General features: G+C 32.0%; 2 protein-coding genes across 2 annotated transcripts; one reads left to right on the top strand and one right to left on the bottom strand.

Moving 5' to 3' along the window:
- Positions 1–941: 941 nt before the first annotated feature.
- LOC148280096 (nuclear pore complex protein Nup93-like) lies at positions 942–19,751 on the top strand. The gene is made up of 16 exons (XM_088228938.1): positions 942–1,072; positions 1,196–1,379; positions 3,917–4,097; positions 6,285–6,584; positions 7,496–7,638; positions 9,926–10,159; positions 10,798–10,939; positions 11,517–11,691; positions 12,503–12,608; positions 12,879–12,964; positions 14,581–14,707; positions 14,788–14,953; positions 16,693–16,773; positions 16,869–17,099; positions 18,728–18,919; positions 19,510–19,751. Exons 2-16 carry the CDS (start codon positions 1,210–1,212, stop codon positions 19,627–19,629), a joined length of 2,454 nt encoding a protein of 817 aa, XP_088085064.1. The 5' UTR covers positions 942–1,072; positions 1,196–1,209; the 3' UTR covers positions 19,630–19,751.
- LOC148280095 (ADP-ribosylation factor-like protein 2-binding protein) lies at positions 19,668–24,756 on the bottom strand. The gene is made up of 4 exons (XM_088228942.1): positions 24,460–24,756; positions 23,879–24,057; positions 23,677–23,773; positions 19,668–19,824 (listed from the first exon to the last, which is right to left on the bottom strand). The coding sequence occupies exons 1-4, from the start codon at positions 24,604–24,606 to the stop codon at positions 19,744–19,746; spliced, it is 504 nt and encodes a 167-aa protein (XP_088085068.1). The 5' UTR covers positions 24,607–24,756; the 3' UTR covers positions 19,668–19,743.
- Between the last annotated feature and the right edge of the window lie 48 nt (positions 24,757–24,804).

The following is a 24,804-nucleotide window of genomic DNA, read 5'->3' as shown; positions in this document are numbered from 1 at the left end:
TTTACATAAAATTTAAAATACATGTTTATTGGGGTGGGGACAGGAGAATGAGAATACGAATAGGAAATGGGACATTGATATTGGAGAGGCTAAGGTATCCTAAAAAAACATGATTTAGATCTTCCTCCTCAAGTGTCAATCAAAGTGACGTTCTAAGTTGTCAAAAATACGTTCATTGATTCTAATTTTTTTTCAAACATGCAATTAGGTAAAATCAAAATTATTGCAAAAAATAAATCAAAAGTGGACATATTTTGATTTTCAAAACACATTTCATGCTCAAATCCATAGAATTGTAAAAATTCTTTGCTTAAAATATTATCGGCCCCTATATTGCTTTCTCTTCTCCAGCTAATTATGTTGATTTAGATTTATGAATCTATCGAGAATTTTTAGCTTGCAAAAATCCGTCCAAAATATGCTCAAAAATTATTTTCATCGATAGTGGTAAACAATAGCCAACATCTCTATTAAAAATATAAGAAGAGTAGAGAGTTGTGGCATTACCAACTAGACCTAATTGGTGTTGGTTGTGGTCACACCGCATTGCGTATTTTGGTAGGACGACATTTTTCCTGCGTATCTTACGTAAAAAGATGCAGTCACTCTATGCAATATATTATTTTTTAGATATGTATTGTCATTACCATCATCATCATTTCCCTATCCATACCCGTCCCATCGATCTTAAAAAGTACCTACCTATAAAACAAAATATTGGTATGAAAATATCAGACCTAAACTTATCAAAACATAAGTTTTTATAATCATCATAAAAAATAATGTCTGCAGATTTTTATGTTGGTTGACAAAACAACTACTTCGAACCTCGATAAATTTTCCATAGCTACAGAAAATTATTTATGACTCAAAATCTATGGTTGTCTTTCGCCATAAACCATAGATTTATTTCGTCTGTGATTTCGCTACCGCTTATCGCTGTCGTATTTGTCATTATTTGTGGTTATGTTTTGTTGTTATTGGATTTCTGATATATTCGTGCCGCTCAGCGGTTTTTCCGATTATTTATAAGGGGTTTAAAAGGAGATTACATTGGTTTTTAAAAAATCAGGTAAAAAACAAAAGTTGACTATTTCGGAAATAATATTAATGGCTCTATTTAACAACAGATATTTAGCGGGAAATCTTTCTTCTTCATTTCGTATTTTTTATTTTATCGCTCGTTTATCATTAGATTCTAGATTTGCCATGGGTGAATCCGACTTCAGCTCTCTGCTTCACGCCGCCGAGCAACTAGCAACGGATGTTGAAGGAAACGAGGAATTACCGAGGGTTGAAAGATCTCTTGTACAAGTTCTTGAAGCATCGCAGGAACTGTATTCAAGAGTAACGCAGACAGGAGCTCACGATATCCAAGCGTAATATAGCTTATAATATATTCTACACGTATTTGTTTATAAATTTATATAAACCACTTAATTTTTTTAATTACACTTCGACCGGTTTCGAGGTTACTACCTCATCGTCAGGAATTTAACTAACTTATAATTACACGCGTTGCTATTTATATAATAAAATATTGTATGAAAAAGACAGAAAATTGAAAGTAAGAGAGAGAAAGAAGATAAAATAAATCATAACGGGAATAGTTTTAAAAGAGGACTCTAAGTTAAATTTAATTGATTATTTATTATTTGAAGTTTTTGATTAATGGCTTTACTAATTTCTAATCGTTCTATTATCCGTTATGATTTATTTTATCTTCTTTCTCTCTCTTAATTTCAATTTTCTGTCTCTTTCATACAATATTTTATTATATAAATAGCAACGCGTGTAATTATAAGTTAGTTAAATTCCTGACGATGAGGTAGTAACCTCGAAACCGGTCGAAGTGTAATTTAAAAAATTAAGTGGTTTATACAAATTTATAAACAAATAAGTGTAAAATGTCATAACACAAAGTGAAAAATGTTTTTAAAAACAATAATATATTCTGTATTTTCTTTAAAACATTTATAAAACAAAACATAGCCACTTTAGAAAGAAAATTATGTATAAACTCAACCTACTATTTTTAATTACAAATTTTCTCCCGACTTAAAACTTCTAAGGGTGCTGGTATATAATTTAAGATTACCGCAGTTTATTTATTAACAGCGTGAGCTGAGCTGCATGCAACCTCTTGATATATCACTGAACACAATGCATAGAATAACCTTGGTACTGACATCACCAATAATCCTAGTGTGATATAATGCTTTTCTCAACTAAGTACACAAATATTTCGATTATGTCATTTTGAATTTTCTGTAAATTGCTAGTCTATTTTTTCAACATGTTTTTGTAGATATGGATTGCTTCGGAAAAGTTAAAGTGCACCAACAACTAACTTTCTTTAAAATGAATTTAAGCGTATCAGCTTCAAGCTGCTCGCTTAAAATGAATATAATAGTATCACCCCAAGGAAGTTTATAATACAACAGAGATGCAGAACATTCTTTAAAAGGCATTTGGAAGTCCAGGCATTAACAAGGTTTAAGACCTGTCGTTTGCTGGTTCAAGTGGTCACTTTACACACCATGTAACATTCACCATTGTGCCTATGTTTTAACATCCATATCCATTTCCTTCAATTCTTCCATCTGTTGATTTTATTCAGTCAGGTTTCAGCTCTTTAACTTTAAAAAATCAACAGATGGAAGAATTGAAGGAATGTAAATGTTAAAAACATAGGCAGAATGATGAATGTTTGACAGTGTGTCAATTGGCCATTCAAACTAGCCAACGACAGGTCCATAGCCTTGTAAATGCCTCGACTTCCATCTTATCTCAAATGTTCTCTGTCTCAGTTGTAATGTGTGAATATTTATTTTATTTCGAAATCGGTTCTCAGTAATTTTGTAATTACTCCATCCATGATGTCGCTTTTTGCTGTTGAAATATATCAAAACACATCATTGATCGGCTATTCTAAATGGCTGTTTACTAGAACTTGTGACATTTTAAAATAGTTCATTTTTATTAATGTTTTCATACATTATCGAGAAATTTCTCCATACCATTAAATGCTCTAATTTTTACTGCATGTAAGAAAACATTTTTTATGCCCAATTCCCTGTAGCACTGAACTTTCTTATACAATTTAAAAAGTTTTCAGAGTAGCTTTCGAAATTTGTTGTTTAATCCTAGGAAAAGGCAAAAAAAGGTAAAATTATTACTAACAATAATTTTTTTTATTAATAAAAAGAAACTATAGTCCTTAAAATGTAACATGATTAGAATGACAGTTGTCAGAAAAAGTGACGACATAACTTTGTAGTAACGTCAAAGGAGTTATTTATATTGACACGCGAAAAATCATTTGTATCTGACGTGTTAATTTATTTTTTAATACAATTCTTGAAACATAAATCAACATTAATATATAAAATCAGCTTTAAAACTAAAAAAAACTTAAATAAACCTAATTATTAACGACGTTCTTACAAGGTTACATCATTTTGCAAAAACGTTAGAAATGGGACAAATTGATCAATGTAAATTGATTGAATAAAAAAATTATTCATTTGATGTTGTTCATGAAAAAAGTATAAATGTCTCATTTTTTGGTGAACAATTATGTTAAACACACTATGATAGGCTTGTTTTTCATTTTTTATATAAATTTTCAGAAACAGAGTTTCATGATTGCATGAAATAACTGATAAAATCGATTTGATCAGTCATCAGTAATTTCCCATCACTAATGAAATTAGTTTGACAGCTGTCATTCTAATCAAGCTATATTTTAAGGACTATAAATGTATATTTTTTGTTCACATGGTGATGCCGAAATTGGCTTTGCACCATTTAGCCTTTTTACTGTAATAAAATCACTGTGCCACTAGCTACTAACTCAAAATTTTATGAATATTTTTAATGAACGCTGTTTCTTATGTCGTCATAAACTTTCCAGGCATTTATTGTTGGGTTCCAAAGGAATCGACCTCCCTCAGATTTCCCAAAAACTAGAGACCCTCAGTTCCCGCAGAACATTCGAGCCACTCCACCCTATAGCAGATTCTGATATTGAAAGTTTCCTGAGAAATGAAAGAGAAAATGCCATCCTATCTCTCATCGATGAAGTCAATAAATCTGTAAGTTTTTTATTTAGTTTATTTATATTATGTAATTAGATTACCAAAACACCGTTCGCCCACTTTCACTCGTGCTAAGGAAAGAGGAAAAATTTATATGAAATAGTCAAAATATCAACTGTGTTTAGGCCAAAGGCCAAAGAACCACAATGTTGGACAATATTATTTTTAACCAATTATGTGGGTCTTATACATATTCTGGCAAATGGATCTAAGCTAAGATCTAAGGTGTTTGTGTTTTGGTAACTTTTGTTAGAATGTGTATAAGAATATAATAATTGTTTGAAAATAATAAAACCACCTTTTTCAGAATTTATTTATATATACGCCCAATTGGCATTTTTAAGGACATATTTATATTATACATCGAAAATTATTATAAAAGAAAGTAGAAAGACACAACGGTATATAGTAGACTTGGTGGGAGTGGAAGCGGGAGAGAGGTGTTTGTAATTGAATTTGATTCAGTGATCGTTTGAAAGAAGACAACTTGTTATCAAAGAAATCAAGACTGGTATGTCTGTTGTCAGACCTAAGGATTCTGGGCATAGGGGAATGAAAACCATAGTTAGTTCTAGGCGCATCAAAGAGTGAGTTGAGAATTTTAAATAGGACTAGAAGTTCGGATTTATTTCGACGGTCTGGAAGAGAAGATATATTTAAGCTAGTTTCTAACTCATTATACGTATATTGGTCTCTGGATAAGCCCAACCTCCAGTCTATTTTTCTTAAAAATCGATGTTGAACTGATTCAATATTTCTTATGTGAACATCATAATATGAAGACCAGATAGCAGAAGAATACTCTAGGTGCGGGCAAACTAGGGAACAGACGAGAGAATGGTAATGATATTTTTGAAGTCAGTTGTGCTTCTGTTAATAAATCCAAGGAGTTTTAAGGATTTATTGATAACATGTTCAATATGAATTGTAAAAGAAAATTTAGTGTCAAGTATAATACCTAAATCTCGTATACTAGACACAGATGATAATATTTCATCGTTCAGTGAGTAGTCGTGTATGTTTTTCGGACGAAAAAAACTCATAACCTTGCACTTACTTACTCATGAATTGTGATTTGATGTCTTTGTCCTGAACATAGTAGATATTTTAATACGCCATTAATTTTAATTGTATGTGAATTTGTAAATATGTAATCATTTAATTGGTTAGGATAGCCTAGCCGCTATTTTTGGAATTGTGGTTTGGAACATTTACCCTGAACATTTTAATAAAACATTCTCATTGTACATGAATTTGTAAATATGTAATATTTAATCTTGTATTTCAAGATATCATACTTTGGTAAAAGGCCTCAAAAAATTTAAAAAAGTTTTTACAGCTCCCGGTGGACAGAGGGGACCTACCATAGGTTCAGTTATTATTATTATGGATAACTTATATAGCGCCATTTTCGTAACAAAATACCTCAAGGGCGCTTTACATAGTGATTCTTTTAAATTTGTAATTTGGCACAAAGAACCAGACACTTGCTCAATTATTTATCGCATTAATCTACATGTATTTTCCTACAGTATTTTGAGTTTGTCCAAATGTTTGTAGACAAAAGACTGGATTTTACCCCCTAGGGAGTCATTAAGATCAACAAATTACAACAGAGAGTCTACCAAATGGCCCAAGAAGAAGTTTAAAAATTGGAAAATTGTTTTCCAGCGTTGCCTAGTATGTGAAATAATTCGAACAAATGAATCTCTTCCCAACAATAAAGGTTTCAGCTCTTTGACTTCACTAAAATCAACAGATGGAAGAATCTAAGAAATATGGATGTTCAAACATAGGAAAAATGGTGAATGTTACACAGTGTGTAAAGTGACCACTTTAACCAGCCAATGACAAGTCATAAGCCCTGTAACTACCTGGACTTCCATATTCTCTTCTCTAAAATGTTCTCCATCTCTGTTGTCATTTTTTAATGTATTTTCCGGTCTCTTTTCAGTGAGTGATTAGGCGCTAAATCCTGTTAGATTTGGCCCTGCTGGCAGATACAAAAATAGAAGACTAAATAAATATTCTAGCATTTTATACTTTCTACTTTGACACTCTGGTAGTAAGAAGTACTCAGCATAACCATAGCTAGATATTATTCTTGTAATAATGTTGATAACAAGTATTTTTACCAATAATTATACCAAAATCTCTTTATATGTGACAAAATTATTATTTCAGTCTCTTCAGGCCACCGAAGAACAGAAACGGGAGCATTCGGTATCCGAGTGGAATCAAGAAAAAATAAAGCTTATGAACGCCATGATTGGTCCCTCTCAGAACTGGTTGGACCTGAAGAGGGCTCCCGAGTCCTCGGTCCTGATGGATACTCCGCGCAAGGGGGGGCATTCTATGTTGGATGACCAGGAGATGGCCTATGCCAAGCAAGTTCACCAGCACAATAAGATTGTCCTCCAAGGAGCCATGAGACCCTCTCTTGTTCAGAAATTCTCTCAGGTTGCTGAGGAGTTTAATGACCCGGTAAATATTATGTTACGGTAATATTAAACCTGCCCTTGTATTTTTTATTTACATTTCACACAGTAAACAAATACTTTGTCAAAAGATCTGCCCTGTATCAATAGATATAACCGTGTTGAATCTGGGCCTTTGTTGTGTTTATTTACAATTTGTAATCACAGTTTTTAACCAATTTGACATTTAAAAAATAATATGCATATTTAGTTTTATTTCCGATCGCTTATTTTTACTATTAATATTTAGCGCCATAACTTTGTTTTCAAACATTTTAATAAATCTTAGTAAATTATTATAATTAAAGACCACTTACCGAATTTTATATCGTCAGTCGGCGTGCATTACCGCCAATCTACATTTTTGTCAAAAATGATATTTTCGTATTAGTGAATTTATAACTCTAATTAAATCTAATCATAAGATACACATGGGACCAATGGAAGGGGAGCTCTCTGAAGAAAAACAGTACCACAGACTGGAGTAAATAATGCGTTAGATTTGATTTTAAGAACAGTTTTTTCTGTCGTCTAGAGAAAGACAATTTAGTAGATTGGCAGTAATATACTCCGACCGACGATATGTCTACCAGTTTCGAGATGTACCAGTCTCTTCGTCAGAACATTAATTAAGCTAACATGCAAATCCCACTATACTCCTTCACCATAGCTGTGGCACAAAAATATAAAACCAATGTGCTGATAGGACAATGTTTTGTATTTTAAAAAGGTATGGTGCCTTTTGTTTTTTATTAGTAAATTGAATAACCTTAGGCCCACAGTAAAAAAATTATTACAATCGCATTTTGTTATTTTTGTTAGTAGTTAGAACCATTATGTGTTTGGACATTATGCCAATTTAATATTTGTCATATAACTAGTGATAAAACCACATAAAACCTATAATTAACATTACAGAAAGTAAAGGAAATGTGGAGCATCATTAAAACAATGACCAATATTCCACCGCTTGTTCGAAATGAAGATCCAATCAAGTCTCGAGCCTCTCCAGCCGTTCAGAGGGCGCTGATTTCACAAGGAAAGAATTACTTGCAACAGAGGTAAATTTATTGTATTCCTACCATTCACCAACACCGACCAGTCCTTGTTGAAAAGTTTACCCATTTTTTCGACATAATAAAATATTTTTAAACCGTTACAATTAATGATATATTATTTTTTTAATCAAAGTTTGAAAGGGATTTAAAGTTATCCAAAAATATTTCATTGAGGTATAGCTGATTACACCATGAAGCAACTGTACCGATGCATAAGTATATAAATTATGTTAATTTGAGCAGATTAACTTTTAAATACTTAGCACTCTTTAGCAAATTTTGATTCAATTATTGGCCTTAAATCTAATGGCCCAACAGTATGTAAGTCATATGGGAACATAAGAAAACTTGGCGACCTCTACGGTCTAACGGCTAAGATACTTGACCTACGCATGGAAGGTTCCGGGTTCGGTGAGAATGTGAAAAAGAAATTTTACTCAAGCCTGAGTGTTCTGTGCTGTAATTCTCTACGGTAATTAGGCCTGCTGGCCTGTTGCGCAAAAAATAAAATTCAAAATTATGTTCTCTTAATAAAATATGTATGTAGACAATATATAACATTATTTTTTAACAAACCATAGCTGTAACTTATCTAATGCATCTACTGAAGAAATATTTCACAAATCACAACTTACGACACCAAAGCAAGTATACGCTAAAACAATACTCACAGATTCCAAAACTATTCTCACTCAAATGAAAGACATAACCCCAACACTACAACACATACAAGTAATATAATCACTAGATCGTCAACACAAAGACAACTTTAACTAATACAAACTAATACCACTTTCAGACAAAGGGATTTTAAGTAGTATGCAATTAAAATCTATAACCCACTTCCACTGTCCATTATAATAATTAGTAACGAGAAAATGTTTAAAAAGGTTATAAAAAAATGGATAGTGGAGCTGGGTAGAAGCAAAATGGATTGTCTCATTTGCCTAAACCAATATCGAATCAACTGCTCCACAAATGTATAGTTTATGTTATGTTTACATTCTTTTATTATGCATTTTTTAATATAAATAATATAGGATGCATAAATGAAACATAAACATAAATACGTGTATAAAACAGTGGCGAATGGTGATTTTATTTATAGGTAAGCTATAAAAAAATATTATATATTTGTACCTACATAGAAGTTACAAAATATAATGTAAGTAATATATACTATAAATTGATATTTTTCTGTCTTTCTGTGTGATACAACAACTCTCATCCATAAAATTAACTCAAAGGACATAACTTCGGGATACATTATATTATTTAAATATATTATCCATTACTTTAATTCATAACTCATTAAAAAATAAATAAAAAATAGCACTTCGAATTTAGTCGATATTAAATATTTAATTGAAATGTCAACTGGCCGAATTGTTCTAGAAATTAATAGTGCTAAAAACGGCCGTGTCGAGCGCATATGTCCTGCAACATGATGCATGAAAGTAATTATGGTCTTATGTCAAAAGTACCATCTCAAAGAAAAATAGCCCTTCAGAAAAAATGTTTAAAATATTGTTTTCCAAATCAAGAATCTTCAAATAATTTGTGTAATCTGCAAGTTTAATCTAGGATAAAAAACCCACACTGGGGTTAAGACAAAATATAGTATACTTATTTGTATGAAAAAATAAGCTGGAAAAATCGGCTAGTTTCTTGGCTCACCGCAGGCGCTGGGCGCGCTTTATTAATATTCATATTAGGATTAAGATACAAACGGTGGAGATGATTTAAAATAAATAGTCATTATTTATTTGTTTTTCTGTAAATAAAATTACAGTAAAACATTATTATGGTTAGTAAAATATAATGGTAAGCTGCACATACTCGCTTCTATACACGGTTTGCCCCTAGTATAAAACTGTCTGAACATTTTGTTAATTATCTCTGTATATTAGGTCTTCTTTGTATATTCTTAAATGTAAACATATTTTTAAAAAGTATATTGTTAAGTGTCCTCGGCACGGGTAACCCCAGTGAGGTCACATTATTTTTACTACTAATCATTGTTTATTATGTGGAAGAAAAAAGAGAGCAAATAAATAAATAAGAGAACAATATTTTCACTGTGACCAATTATTTCGTAACATTCTTGGATTTTAAACAGGGGGACATTTTACCAAAATTGTTTTACATCTCAACAAAAACATTTTTTTTTATAAATATGTAACTTTTTATCTTAACAGAAGTGTCATCCTCAGAATCGGAAAAGGAAGTATGTAATGTTCATAGCAGAAGAAGGTACTATTTGACTCCCATCTGTGTTTCATCTTCCCAGGTATAAGGCCTATATGCGCAGTATTGTCATGGACAATCTCCAGTCGGCGCAGCGCGGAGGAGTTCCAGGGACCTTCCCCCTCGTCAGGGGCTTCGTAGGGCTCCGTGTGCAGGGCCAGGCCCTCTTGGGGCTCACTGACGGCTTGCTGGACGGGCGCCCGGTGTGGCCCATCATCTACTACTGCCTGAGAAGTGGTGATATGGAAGCAGCTCTTTCTTGCGCTGAACACGCTGAGTAATTATTTCATTTTTATTAACAAAAGGGGTCTTCAAGTCACTGTAGATAGGCTAAATAAACAATAAGTGGCACTGATTTCCACTGGATATTTAACTACTATTTGGTATTCTAATATTTCTACTCTAATTATTGACTTCTTATTCACTGTAATCATTTTAATGTAAAACAAATTAATTTTACAATTTATGTGGTGTAAATTTCACATTAACATCACAATAAATTTAATGCTATCTTAACATGAGCTTTACTTTGTTAACTAAATGTTATTATATATTTGTATATAACCACTTACCAACTTTTCTATGTCTACTGGTTTCGAGACGTACCCATCTTTTCGTCGGGTCACCAATTAAACCTACATGCAATACCCACTATACACCTTTACCATAGTTGTTGCACAAAAATATAAAACCAACCCGACATGCATTTTAATAAGCAACCATTAGACGCACTGATAAGGTTATGAAAATATTTTATGCTGTGGGAGAAATAGTTGAAAAAATGGGGAGGGGATGGAGGTTTTGCATGTTGATTTATTGGTGTCCTCACAAAGAAACATAGACATAGACAAGTCGGTAAGTGGTTATATAGAAATATTTACTTTGTGTAATTGTTTTTTTCACCTTTATTTCTAGTCCGGGTTTTGAAGACCTTATTGAAATTTTAGAAGAACTGATAAAGAAGCCGGGTTGCCCACTGAGTAATAAACTGCAGACTTCCATTAACTTTCAGTACAGCAGAAATATAAGAAACACAACTGATCCTTACAAAAAAGCCGTAAGTAAGCTACATATTTAATTTGAAAAGATCTTTTCTTCCTCTGTCATCGGATTTTTTTAGCCTGGCGTGAGATTGATTTAGTAAAATCAATCCCACACTATTTACAGCATAATTAAAAGTATTTGAGAAAATGTTTTAATTATCTGTAATTCTTCTTTCTTCCCATAATTTAGGGATTTTATTGTTTATTTTATTTATTATATATAAGGCCTAAGCCAATTACCACAGTTACATGAAGAAACATAAATACAAGAAACTGAACAAATAGAACATAAAACTATGTAGCAAAGATAAACAAGGGCAATTCAATAATGGTAAACAACATATTCATAAAATGGCAGGCTATGTAAACTATTGTATCTTTCGGCATAAGGTTTTTAGAAAAGCTGATTAAAGATGCATGAATTTTAATTTGTTGCAATTTCAAAGATATCTACATCAATTTAAGATTATATGTATTCAATTTTGAAATTTTGATGTTTTTAGCATACATACTATAGTTAACTTAGCTAACATCAAATTGTGAATAACTTGAAGAAAGTTACTGATTTATATTTGCTTGATTGTTTCCAAGGTATACTGTATTCTGGGATGCTGTGATGTCAACGATGAGCACACGGAAGTAGCTAAAACAGCTGATGACTACCTCTGGTTGAAGTTGAGCCTCATTAAGGAAGACTCTGCCTCATCAGCAGACTCGGAACAATTCACTTACTCAGATTTGCAAAAACTAATCCTCGAAGAATATGGTACACACATATTTAAATTAAATTTATAACTACATACATTTATAAAATTTATAACCACAATATCCAAATAATGAAACTAATACCAAATGAACAAGAAATGGCACTGATGGTACTACATATATACATGCTAGTTATATCTGTTTTGCACTGTTGCGTGAATAATGCAAACATGTTACGTTGAATTATTTTATTTGTTTTATTGTTATTTGTTTCCTTCGTTAGAATTGGGAATAATTTTTGTTATTTTATTTAAAGAATTTGATCCAATATCCTTTACTCACTGTAGCCTAATGTATTTTTACTTTCTCTTTGGAAGGTGATACAACTTTAAATTATGAATATAAATATAGGGTATTTTCACAAACCGGGAATGATGTTGAAAACATATGAAATATTCTAAGCGGATTCATACAATTCTTATATATCAATGTATAAAAAGCATGTTTTCATTCATAATTTTCGGGTTTAAAAATAAGCACATATAAAACGACTCACAGTGCTTCTAACAAACATTGCATACAAGAATGATGCGGTAACGTTTGTCCCATAGAGTAGGAAGTGTCTTGTTTTTGAGAAATTCTAAAAATGCGTATTTTCAACCATTTTAGTAAATTTGTCTGAAATCGCATTAAAAAAATATAATACCATTACCATCATAAGTTTTTTGCTTATTTGAGAATAAAACAAAAAAGAATGTGAAAATACTCTATAGGCATGTTGTTATATTGATTTCCATTTTTCCCTTATTTTAATAATTGAGCTGTTGTTTTTCAAAAAAATATCTATTTGTTAATTTAATATAATATTTCAGGTGAATCTCACTACAGGGCATACGAGCAGCCATTAGTATACTTCCAAGTCCTGGCCCTCACTGGGCAGTTTGAACCTGCTATAGAATTTCTATCTCGCATTCCTCGGTAAATGTCAATTTATTAGTAAAATGGGTTTTTTTTTGTTCTTAATATACTTTATCACATTGCATGACGGCCATTTTGCTTTCACGGGTAAAAACTGATACGTATTTTATAAAGAATGTAGAGTTCTGTAAGTTAACTACCTATTGAATTAAGCGAATATCAATGCTTATCAGTCATAATTTCTTCAAGTTCTAAGTCAGTTTTATATCAAAATATAAAACCGGTATTGTACAAGATTTATATACCCACGATTTGTATATTTGCTTTCAGATATCAGGTACATGCAGTGCACATGTCCATAGCATTAAATGAATTATACCTCCTCGGAGGACCAAGGACTGTGCAAGCCCCCTTAAGTGAGTTTGTTTTTTTATCAATCATCAATATTTTACGCTCTGATTAAATACAGTAAAACCTCGTTTTTACACCGAAATATTTAGGTCCCATTTTTTTCCATACATTCTCATTCAATTATCCCCCAATTAACGTTTTTTACGTATTTCTTAACCCCGGTTTTACGTTGAATTTTTTTTCATTACTCATTTGATCTGTCAAAAAACGACCCGCGCGCCGCCGCGTGAATGGAGAATAAAATCGAGGTAAATAAAAAAATGTGTAAATTATTGTCTCAAACTAAATTCAATGCAGGTGCAGTGGAATTGACCATTTTGTTTGTGTCTAATTTTGACATATGAAATAGTGACATGCAGTTGACGCATGTTTAGGAAGATTAAAGTCTTTACATCAATAAATTACGATGCAGAAAGTTAAAAAAATTGGCAATATAAATATTTTTGAATGTTATACACGTGTGTATTGTGAAAAGGAGAAAGTTTAAACAGTTGTCATAAAAGTGTGAAACAGTCCGCGATGTAAATGACAGTTGAAACTTTGTGGTGCCATACTAAAAAAAGTGATACCATATAAATAAAATTTCCCAATATTTAGGGAAAAAATCGTTGTATGCATTTTATGCAAATTCAAATTTTTATTTTCGTGTTTTTAAGGTTAAGTACCTAGATACAATTATATTTATGCATGTGTTTTATTTTTATTCAATAAAAATTAACACATTGCAGTATTGTTTTAAAAAAATACAAATTATTTTTAGTTATGTCATTGGTAAATATGAATAATCCCCTATCATGACAGTTCTTACAATTTTTCTGCAATATATTTAGTATAGTCTTTTACAATAATTATATTTTAATGAAATTTCATTTTTTCCATACATTCTTCATTTCCTCACTTTAAAGTTTTCCTTAGTTTTACACTTTTTGTTGCTCCCTCGAAAAACGTAAAACAGGGGTTTTACTGTAATTATTAAACAGAAATGCTTAAATTATAAATAAAATAATCAAACGGGGTGAAATGAACAGTTAATCAAGTTGTGAAATCAATAATACAATTTTAAAAATCAAATATGTAATTAATTTATTTTTAAGAAAAACCAAATGTTAGGATGGCCAGCTAATTTTTGACTAAGCATAAAACACTTTAAGTTTTGCCCCTTTAAGAATAAAATAGATTTGTTAATTAGGCGCATACATTTTCTCAGCCGCTGTTATTCATATGAGTTGTCTTTTTTTGGTGATCCAGTGCATGTTGGATTTGTTCTGACATTTCAACAGGTCCCACCACTACATACGACAAACAAAGATTGACAGTGAATAAAAATACCTGCTGTGACACGGTACAAACTACTTGTACATATACACGTCAATTTATACCCAACACTTAGTTTACGCTTAAGATGGCTTCTGCAACGGTAGCCGAAATGTTAGAACGAGTTCAACCTACACGGAAACACCTAAAAAAAACCGGTTTATCTTCCTATTTAATTTTGTCTGAAGTGACTTTAGCTTTACTGTGGTTGATAATAATCACTATGTGAATTGGAATATGTATTTGTAAAAATAAAAATATTCAGTTAAAACAAAAACTTTAATACATTACTGACATATTTTTACAGTTTCAGTGGATATCGAAGACCCCACGCCCCTGCGTAGACTCAACCTTCCCCGCCTTATCCTGCTTTATGTTAGAAAATTTGAAGTCACTGATCCTGCTGAAGCACTTCAGTACTTCTACTTCCTTAGGTAACTTAAAATGCAGTATTTTTTTCATTTTATTATTATTAAAACATTTCAACTCTCTATTTTGACTTTTTTTTCTGCAGGAACATGAAAGATTCCAATGGCAGGAACTTGTTCATGGTGTGTGTTGGAGACCTCGCTCTCGAGTGTCGGAACTACGACACAATATTTGGCCGAATAGACCCGCTATCCGGAGTGCGCACTCGAGGACTGGTGGACCAGTTCAATTCTTCCATTACTGATAGCAAGGTTTGGAAATACTTCAGCTTATATCGATTTTCATTTCACAATTGAATCTTGGTGCCGACCCTTAAATATCGGAACGAAGTATGTGATTGTGAAAACAAAAAAATTAGGCTGAATGCTGTAGAAATGCAATCTCTCAGATTAATGTGTTGTAAGACTATGTATGATAGGTGCACAAATGTCGACATCCGTACATTAACAAACCTCTCAAACTTCTTTGTTTTATCAATAGATTGATGACGGACTTCAAAAATATTAATACCATCAAAACTCTTTATTGCTCACTAGTTCGACCCCATCTAGAATATGCTTCTCCAATTTGGTCTTCATTCTTTAGGACTCCTATTGACCATATCGAGTCTGTCCAACACCGGTTTCTAAGAAAAGTGGCATGATTGCTCGGATTGCAAAAGGGTTATAATTCCTATTTTGAAATAGAGCAATCTCTTAATCTGTCTTCATTGGAGGAACGTAGAACTGAGATGGACCTTATATGCATTTTTGAAATACTTAATGCTATAGCTGATGTCTCATCTCTGTTGCAATCAATTTCTTTTCATGTTCCCAACCGTGTCACCAGAAGTCAAAATCTGCTATTTATCGAGTCTTCAAATGACACCTATTGATCTACAGAATGTGTAGATCAATAGGTGTCATGGGTCTTAAAAATAATATTTTCGTCAATTCACTTTTTTATCGTCGAGATGGGGTTCCGCCAAAAATAGGTAAATCAATAAGCGTTTCACAAACACAGCCTTTTGTTGTACCATAATTGAATATGTATGATTTTTATTTAGAAATTTCGCTGGTCTATCTTTAAACCTTATCTTTATTATGTCATTTAATTATTGATGGCTGTATGTTTCTGTAAAATAAATAAATAACAAATAGCCTAAAAAATTTGGGAACCGCTGCTCTAAATCATTTGAATAAATCTTTAACATATAATGACAAAATAAATTATCTTAATGAAAAGTTTAACTTAAATTTTTTATCAAATTAAACCAAACACTTAAATTACAAAAATGGCGCTGTATAAGTTATCCTGTTATCCATAATAATAATAGAAATGTTACTGACAAAAATACTCTTAATCCTGTCTGACGATGTCAGTCAAGACAAAACATGGTCACTAGAGAACAAATTAAATATAAAAACTAAACAAAGTATTTTTCTTGAATATTATAATTGATTTATTTTAGTATTAAGTAAACAAACAGTATGTGCAGAATATATTGTCAATTTTTTTTGTATTTGTGTAGGTCACCCATGCACTCACCAAAACAGAAGACAATATATAATTAAAATTTTGTTAAGTAAAACAAATTTTGAAAATCAGAAATTATATGCACATGCCTATTTAATAATCTTAAAATTATTAAATATGTACTTCCCTCAATATTTCTGTAACTTATGACTAAAATTTACATTCATTGTCATGAACTCAGTAAATCTATAGTTCTATTGCTCGCATATTCTAGGTATTGTGGATTGTTTTAAATAGTTGGTCAACGCGTTGTCTTTGTAAAACTGACTATTTTGTCTTGATGGTCTAGATGCTCTAGATGGCACACGAAATGGAAGTCTTTCAAGTAGATCAGGAGAATCAATTTTACAGTTTATTAATATGTACAAAAATAATTGGTCTAATATCATTCTTCCATTTTGAAGAGATTCATTCTATGGTACTGCATACTTTCAGCATAGCATACTCAAAATATTTTTTTTTCTTCATTATTTAGGTTATAGCTGCAAATGTTGCTGAAGATTTAGTCAAAAGGGGTCTGTTTGAAGATGCCATCAACATGTTTGATTTAGCCGGGGTAATTATCACATCTGTCTTACTGTTTAATTATTTTCACCGTAAACTTAATCTTTACCTCGGTTTATAAAAATGTATTTTCTTTGCATTTTTCAGAATACAGAGCGTGTATTTGAATTATGTTGTACCTTACTTAGTCAAGTTGTAAGCGAACCAATGAGGCCGGGTTCCCTAAAGGAGAGATTATCCCAGACCTGTCAGAACTTGAAGGACCGCCACACCAACACACCCCTCCCCCTCAACATACAGCTCACCTTTGATACACTCACTCAACTTGTAAAGTTTTTCGATCAGTATCACGCTAACAATTATGTCGGAGCTATGGAGGTTCGTAAAACAAAATATTAAAAAATACTATCCCAAGAAATGTGAAACCTGGTCTATATTTTACTCATAAAATATAGTATACACACTGTTTACGCACAAGTTTTTGTGTTTTTGTATCTTTGATAATTTAAACAAGGTGTTTAGTGATATATTTAAAATTGCTAATCTAACTTAATTCACTTAAAGTCACCATATATTAACTGCGATAAGATAATAAAATAGGTTTATATAAAATACAGTTCCGTTAGTAAAATAGAACCAGAATCTCAGACGAACATTTTTGAGGTAAAAAACCTAAAAAAGGAAATAGAGCGGAGATAATTCTGCTTCAGAGTGTAGTAGTTGGCGCATTCGCCTACCGTGCTTGAGGTCTCGATGCTCTTGATGTCTAGCAAGTTCGAAATGAAATATTTATTAACAAGGTGGATTTACACATGGTCGTGTTCAAATGTTGGAATATATCATTGTACCTCGGCCCTGATTATAATGAGATGTTAACAGAGCTATGGATTCTAACAGAGCGAAAATGTATATTTATTAGAAAATTTAAATTATCTTCACCGGTAATCTGCAATTAAAAATGTTTCTTAAAATTTTTTAAGAATATTCAATTTTTCATACAGAAAATTACATTTTACTTAATAGACAATTTGCACCTCAGTGATATTTTTTTTTATGCAAGAATGTTCCTGAATATATTTTTAGTCTGCACAATTAACATCATGATTTAAAAAATATGCTTGTGGCCCTAAAAGCAAAAATATTAATGTTATACCTTTTTTTTCAAATTTAAGAAATAAAAGTGACACAATTATCATATCATATCATCAATTATCATTGGTATATCTCAAAACATTTAAACTAGATAGTAAAAGTTGCACCACTGTTATTCCCGAGATTCGAATTAAAAATAACTTAACAATATTTTGAGTATGTTCAAATGTTTGTAGACCACCTGGATTCACTCCCTATGAAGTTGAATAAACTTAATAATGATGCCTAATAATTTGTGAATATATATTTTAACTATTGCTAATCGAAGCATAAAATTATTTATTATTATGTTTATTAAATTATCAATTAATTACCGAATTGAATTATAAAATTACTATTAATTATTAACTACATATTGCCATGTATTATTAAATAAATTTTCTGCATTCCATTTCTTGACGTGTATAAATTTTTATTTTGTATTTTTTTTTTTATTATTTTGTATATTGTTTTGATTATTTTGTATATTATTTAATATGTTTATAAATCTTTTAATTATATATAGATGAGTCTCTACTTAAGACAGAATTTTCTAACAAGTCGGGACATAAAAAATTACAATTGTGCTATGGTAAAATTGTGCATTAAATAAATAAAAGTTATTAAGACTGTATTATGATCTAAATAAAGTTTTTTTATAACTAAAAAAACTGATCATTGGCTGGTTGTGAGTGTGACCAATGACGGGTCATGAGCCTTGTAAATGCCTAGACTTCCATATTACCTCTCTGTTGCAATAAATAAAGATAACTCTGTCCACTTTCCATTGTAATACATAGGGGTGGGGTATCAATGATGTTCCCTATGCACTACTAGATTTGGAAAAGGATATGATGGCAATGGTTTGTTTCCAGACCCTGGCAGCCTGTAAACTAGTTCCCTTGCGAGCGTCCGAGGAGCAGGAGCGAGTGGCCGCCTTCCGCCGCCTGAGTGGGGAGGTATGCCGCGCTGTGCCCGACCTCCTGTTGGCCACTTTAGCCATCCTGTACTCTCGCTACCAGGCCCTCAGGGGACCACACCACCTAGAGAGAGAAGGCAAAGACAAGGTGAGACCCTACCACCTTCCGTACAAAGCCTGTTTTTTTATACACTTTGTTTTTATGATTATACTACATATATGAAAACATTGTGTTCAGAATAGGGAAATATCACTTTTTTTTTACCTTTTTAAAATAATAGGGTCTATGAAAAACTAAAAATATTTTTTTGCTACTTATTCATCATCATTCCCTTTCTGCACCCAATGGTGCATAAGGCACTGCATTGTAAAAATTAGAGCATTAAATTATACAGGAAAATTTCTTGAAAATGTACAAAAAAATTCTTTAATAAAAACTAACTACTTTGAAAGACGTCACTAGTTCATATGAACTAATGATAAGAGAGTTAAGGAATATTTCCGGTTTACGATAATTCAACGGACCAATCGGCAGAACTGACTGAGAAGAAGCGGAAGAGAACTTGAGACGTCACACGCGCAGTAATTTTATAAATAAAAAACTTTAAAAATCATAGCGCTGATAATACGATACATGATTATTATTTTTATTTTTTTGCTTAGTTTTATAGTCTATTGACAAATAAAAAAATACAAAAAAACCACTGAACTTCCTCGTTATATTGTGCTTTTTTCCAGCAAGTGGAATTCCTCAGAGAGCAAGCTGAAGCACTCACAAGCTTTGCTGGTAATATTCCCTACAAGATGCCGGGAGACACCTATAGCCAACTTACACAGATGCAAATACTTATGCACTAATAAGGAACCTGCATTCAATTGTAAAGAGAAAAACCCAGTTATGCATTTGTTTGGAACAATACTTTATTTTGTACAACAAAACACTTCATTAATTGTAATAAAATCAACATATTTTTACATAACTTCCGGGAGTTTTATTTGCAGGCTCTTAATGCATATGTCGGAGCTGAAGTCTGCTACCAACCCTTCTTTCATCTGAAAAAAATATAATGAATATTTACTATTAATTTACCCATTTTACGAAAAGGGTTATAATAACTCCCAAAATGTTGTGTAATAATTAGCTGGGTATGTAGTGTGATACTACAAGTCGGTAACTTCAAAATCAGCATTTGTGAGGTATCCACTAAAAATGTATTTTTTTATCCTCCATGAATGCTGCAAATAGCAAGTCATGATTCATTAAAATCATATTATGATCATGAAGATACAAATGTGTGTTTTTGGTGGGTAACTTAAAAATGCTGATTTTGAAGTTGCGTAGTTGTTGTAATTACCCCACGAATTAATAATTTTATTTTCTATGGATTAAAAATATTATGTATGGTTATAACAAGAATTGTCAACAAAATCAAAGTGCTGCGTTGGTTTGGACATATAGAACGAATGGACAGTGAAAATCGACTAAACGTATTTATGATGCATAAATATGTTGATGGATGCAGAAAACAGGGACGACTGAGAAAGACATGGCATGACCAAATCCAACAAATACTTGAAGATGGACAATTCAAAAGTCAGAATAATCGTTGTGCATGAAAAGATGTAAAGAAAGCTGTATGTAAATTATTTTTAAAATGAGAAAGAGTTGCAGCACCAAATAAGAATGTGTGTGTAATACAACTTTTTTTTTCAGTACTTCGTATTTTAAAAATTTTATTTGATCAAATTTCATATATTATTTCAGTATATTTTATCAGTTTACACCTTTTCGGGATTTATTTTTATCGGTTTTATACACTTTGCCAGTAAAATTTTTTTTTAGTCCCATCATTTTGTAAGATTTTTAAATATCATGATCATCCCTTTTCCGCACCTAATAGTGCATAGGGCACTGCATTGGTACACCAACTGCAGCGTATCTTGATAATTTTTGCTACATGAAGGATAGATAATCAGTCCTACGCTTCAGTCTATGGGCTATGAAATATTCTAGTGTAAAAACACACTTTTAAATAAATATTTCATATCAATCCTATCGAGAATTGAACCCGAGACCTCTTGCATGGTAGGCAAACGTGCTGACCACGAGGCTGACAAATATATAATTACTTTTAAACCATATTAAAATTATTATAACAATTCTGTTTTTGTATAATATTCTGTTATTTTAATATTATTATACTGAATACTTGTTTATGTTTTAACAAACGATTTTATTATGAGGAAGATGGGACCGATTGAATGTCGACATATTTCACGACAGTGGGCCTTCCCTTAGGAAAGCACTTTCTAACTTCATTTTTTCTTTTTGCATTTTATTATATTAATAACATAACTATCTACTGTAATTTGTGATCTATTATTGTATTTAGAATAAATTGGGTCTTTTTTCTGTAATGTTCTAAATATCTGAATAAATAAATGAAATGAATTTGCTCATTATAAGCGTTACTCGTTATTCCAGAGAAAGGTTTTTTTATACAATCGCTATTGCACATTGTCACTCCTTTCTCAGTTCTGACTGAACGCTATTAACCCATTCACTTGCCATTACACCGTCAACAGATGCTGCTTCTCCATTTATTTTTGCATAAACAATATTGTGTCGATTTTTGGCAAAACCATTGGAGCAATGCTTCATCGACATTAGTATTCATAGATATTCTTTTCAAATGCAGACAAATAAACATCCTTATTTTTCCACAGTGTTCACACTGTGGATGATAGAGAAAACTTTGTACACACTTCCACATTTTTCGCGCCACGTTCTATTTCACTAATAATTGCCACTTTTTCACGAATTGAGAGACACTTCCTCTTGTTAGTAGACATGTTTATAGTTCAGGGGTTAACTTTTGACTTATCTGGTCTAGAACTCATTTGATATCACCCACTTGTAATGTTTATTGTGTATTGAAATAAGCATAGGACATTAAAAAATCTAAAAAGAAACCCCCGAAACAAGCATGTCATACACAAATTACAAAAGCAGCTGTAAATTGTAGCAATGTGCCAAACTAAGTTCACAAAGCTTGGATTTTTTAAAAACCATGTGTGTTCATTTGGTCAATATTGTCGACGAAAAATCCAATTAGGTACTTAGAAACTTACATATCCATCACAAACATAATCCGATCTCAACGCCCGGCGGTATTTATCCTTTATGCTAGCCGACCGTTAGGATTTTATTACTTAGGTTCTTATTTCGAGAATGATCTTTTTAACAATCAAAGATTTTTTGTGTAATTTTTGTCAATATTTTTGTTTGGTATGTCCGAGAAGTAGCTCGTTATAACAGTGAATAATTGTATGGAAAAAACCATGAACCAAAATATCAACTCATGTTTCCTCATTACATTCGTGATCGTTATATAATTATTATGGATAACTTATATAGCGCCATTTTCGTAATATAATACCTGAAGGGAGCTTTACAAAGTGAGTATATAAAGATATAAATTTAACTTTAACTTTTAATTTAAGAAAAATAATGTACTTTGTCACCACATGCTAAGAATTTATTCAAATGATTTAGAGAACAAGTGGGTTTTAAGTTTCTTCCAAAACATCACTCTCACAGTTTCGGACCTCTGCTGGGAGAGCATTCCATGCCGTAGGGCCTGCGACCGCAAAGGCCTGCGGCCTCCGTGGTGTAGCGGTCAAGACACTTGACTCATGCACGGAAGGTTCCGGGTTCGATTCCCGGTGAGAACACAAAAATTAAAAATGTGATTTTCTCAATCCTGGGTGTTCTGTGATGTTATTCACCACTGTTATTGGGCCTCCTGGCCTGTTGTGGTGCCAAAAAAAAATGCGCGTTCGCCGAATTTAGTGCGCTGTTTGTGTAGAGGTATAATAACTTTTCCTTTCAACGTAGATGTAGCTGATCTAAGCGTAAGACGCCTGTCAGCTAGTTCATCTGGAGTACAGAGTTCCCTTAGATATTCTGGAGCAGAGTTGTGCAGTGACTTATACATAAACCAACAGAGTTTGTATTCCACCCTCTGTGGAAAATGTAGCCAGTGTAATTCCGAAGTAGTGGAGTGATATGACTGAACTTAGAGATTCCAAAAATAAGTCTCGCTGCGGCATTCAATACAGACTGTAGGCGAGTCATTTTATTCATTGGTAGACCTGCGTAGATATCATTACAATAATCGACTCTAGACACTACAAACGCATTTATTAATTGACGGGCGGCATCAACTGGCAAATTTTTGCTTGTGCATTTAATCTGTTTCAGCTGGTAAAAGCATGAACTTATCGTTCTACTAATTTGAGCGTTAAGAGAAAGGTCAGAATTAAGGATGACTCCCAGTAGTTTAACGGTGGGTAAAACGGTACTCCTTACATCGGGTAGTGCCTTATGCTGAATCAAATTCTGTCATCTGGCTGAAGCCATCCATAGTTGTTCCGTTTTAGATGGGTTAAGTCTATTTTCAGCCATCCAGTTTCCTATTTTCTCAATGCATCCATTAATCAAATTAACAAGCACATTTCTCTCGCTCGGTTTACAATAAAAATAAATCTGTGTATCATCTGCATAGCAGTGAGACCACAATCCACATTCTTTGATAATATTCTCAATATCTTTAGTGTACAGGAGATAGAGGAATGGTCTGAGTACTGATCCTTGGGGTACTCCGGTAGACACCTTAAAGTTGGATGAGCTATTACCCTGGAACACAACTGCATATTCTCTTTCATGAAGATATGAACTGAACCACATATGTGCCTGATCACGGATACCATAAGTTATAACCAAGTTTGACTGTATCTACATATATATTTATATTAAATATATTGACTAAACTGGCAGCTATCATTCTGTACTTACCTATGCATAAATACCTAACACGTAAAACATATTTATAAAATACATACATTTTTATAATCCAGCATCATTTCTTTAAACATTGAGAAGTCAGACATTGAAAGCAGAATTTCATACACCTCTCCTTCCATGTCCAGTTTTCTCATCCTGAAATATGTTTTTAAAATTTCATTTGTATTCACAAAACATCTAAGTTAAGTAGGTACTACAAAACACCGAATACTCGTGGGGTATTGGTAGATGGACACTTACTCTAAATCAGAGAGAAACATTATCATATCGAATCCTTTAACTCTCTCCCTTAAGAATTTATCGATGAAGTCCTCGATAATATTAGTATATTCATTAAATATGTCTGTATATACAAATTTATTTTCTTCGCTGTCTTCAAATTCTAACCAATATTTTTCCATAAAAGAAGAAATTAAATCCTGTAAAAAATAGTTAGTGTTTTTATTTACTAGTTACTAATTTAACTCTAATTATTAACACCAATCTTTTCAAATAAAAATCTATGTTCCCTTGGCTCGACCTAATTACAGTAAACTTGTAAATATCAATTCCGTATTTAGTAAACTGACTGGAAGCTTGAAGGTTTTTTTTTATATATTCATTTTAATTTCACTGCGAAATTGTCACCAAAAATACCTCGTAGTATTATTCTACAAAAATGTTACATTCTTGAGAAATGTGCAGATATATTTGCCCCTTGGCAGGGTTTAAAAAAAGGTTCACTATAGGCTTAGTGCAATTTGGCTCAGTATGGCAGTACATAAGTTTATTTAGAAAACATCAAGATAATTTGTAGCAATGTAAAATTATAGGTAGCTTACAATAAATTTATCATTTAACAACATATCTTCGATATGACCAATAATTTCATCAAACAATGTGCTATCTTCACATTTACTGACATAGTCTGTCGGTGAAATATCAAGCAGATAAAAATCTTCTGATAGCCTGTTCTCGGTGTTATTCATTATTATATAAAATGATTATCACACATAAATTAAAATACTTCTGGACTAGTTATTTGAGATGTCTGTAAGCCAATTACAAATTAATTGCAAAACAATATTATTTGCACTTATTGCACTACAAAATTTAGAATCAGCTAGAATAAAACTGAAATGTGTATTTCTAATTCTAGTTACCATGGTAACCATATCAAAAAACAA

The sequence above is a fragment of the Micrasema longulum genome, unplaced genomic scaffold, assembly GCF_059751315.1.
Source record: "Micrasema longulum isolate JH-2025_06_02 unplaced genomic scaffold, ASM5975131v1 h1tg000616l, whole genome shotgun sequence".
Classification (NCBI taxonomy): Eukaryota; Metazoa; Arthropoda; class Insecta; order Trichoptera; family Brachycentridae; genus Micrasema; species Micrasema longulum.
Note: the sequence above shows the minus strand (reverse complement) of the source record. Positions and strands in the feature narration are given on the sequence as shown.

Coding starts and splice junctions, on each gene's coding strand:
- LOC148280096 (XM_088228938.1), top strand. CDS start 1,210: ATGGGTGAATCCGACTTCAGCTCTCTGCTTCACGCCGCCGAGCAACTA. Junction 12,965..14,580: donor GACTGTGCAAGCCCCCTTAA/GTGAGTTTGTTT, acceptor ATATTTTTACAG/TTTCAGTGGATATCGAAGAC. Junction 14,954..16,692: donor CTTCCATTACTGATAGCAAG/GTTTGGAAATAC, acceptor TTCATTATTTAG/GTTATAGCTGCAAATGTTGC.
- LOC148280095 (XM_088228942.1), bottom strand. CDS start 24,606: ATGAATAACACCGAGAACAGGCTATCAGAAGATTTTTATCTGCTTGAT. Junction 24,058..24,459: donor TGTTAAATGATAAATTTATT/GTAAGCTACCTA, acceptor TATTTTTTACAG/GATTTAATTTCTTCTTTTAT. Junction 19,825..23,676: donor TGATGCTGGATTATAAAAAT/GTATGTATTTTA, acceptor TATTTTTTTCAG/ATGAAAGAAGGGTTGGTAGC.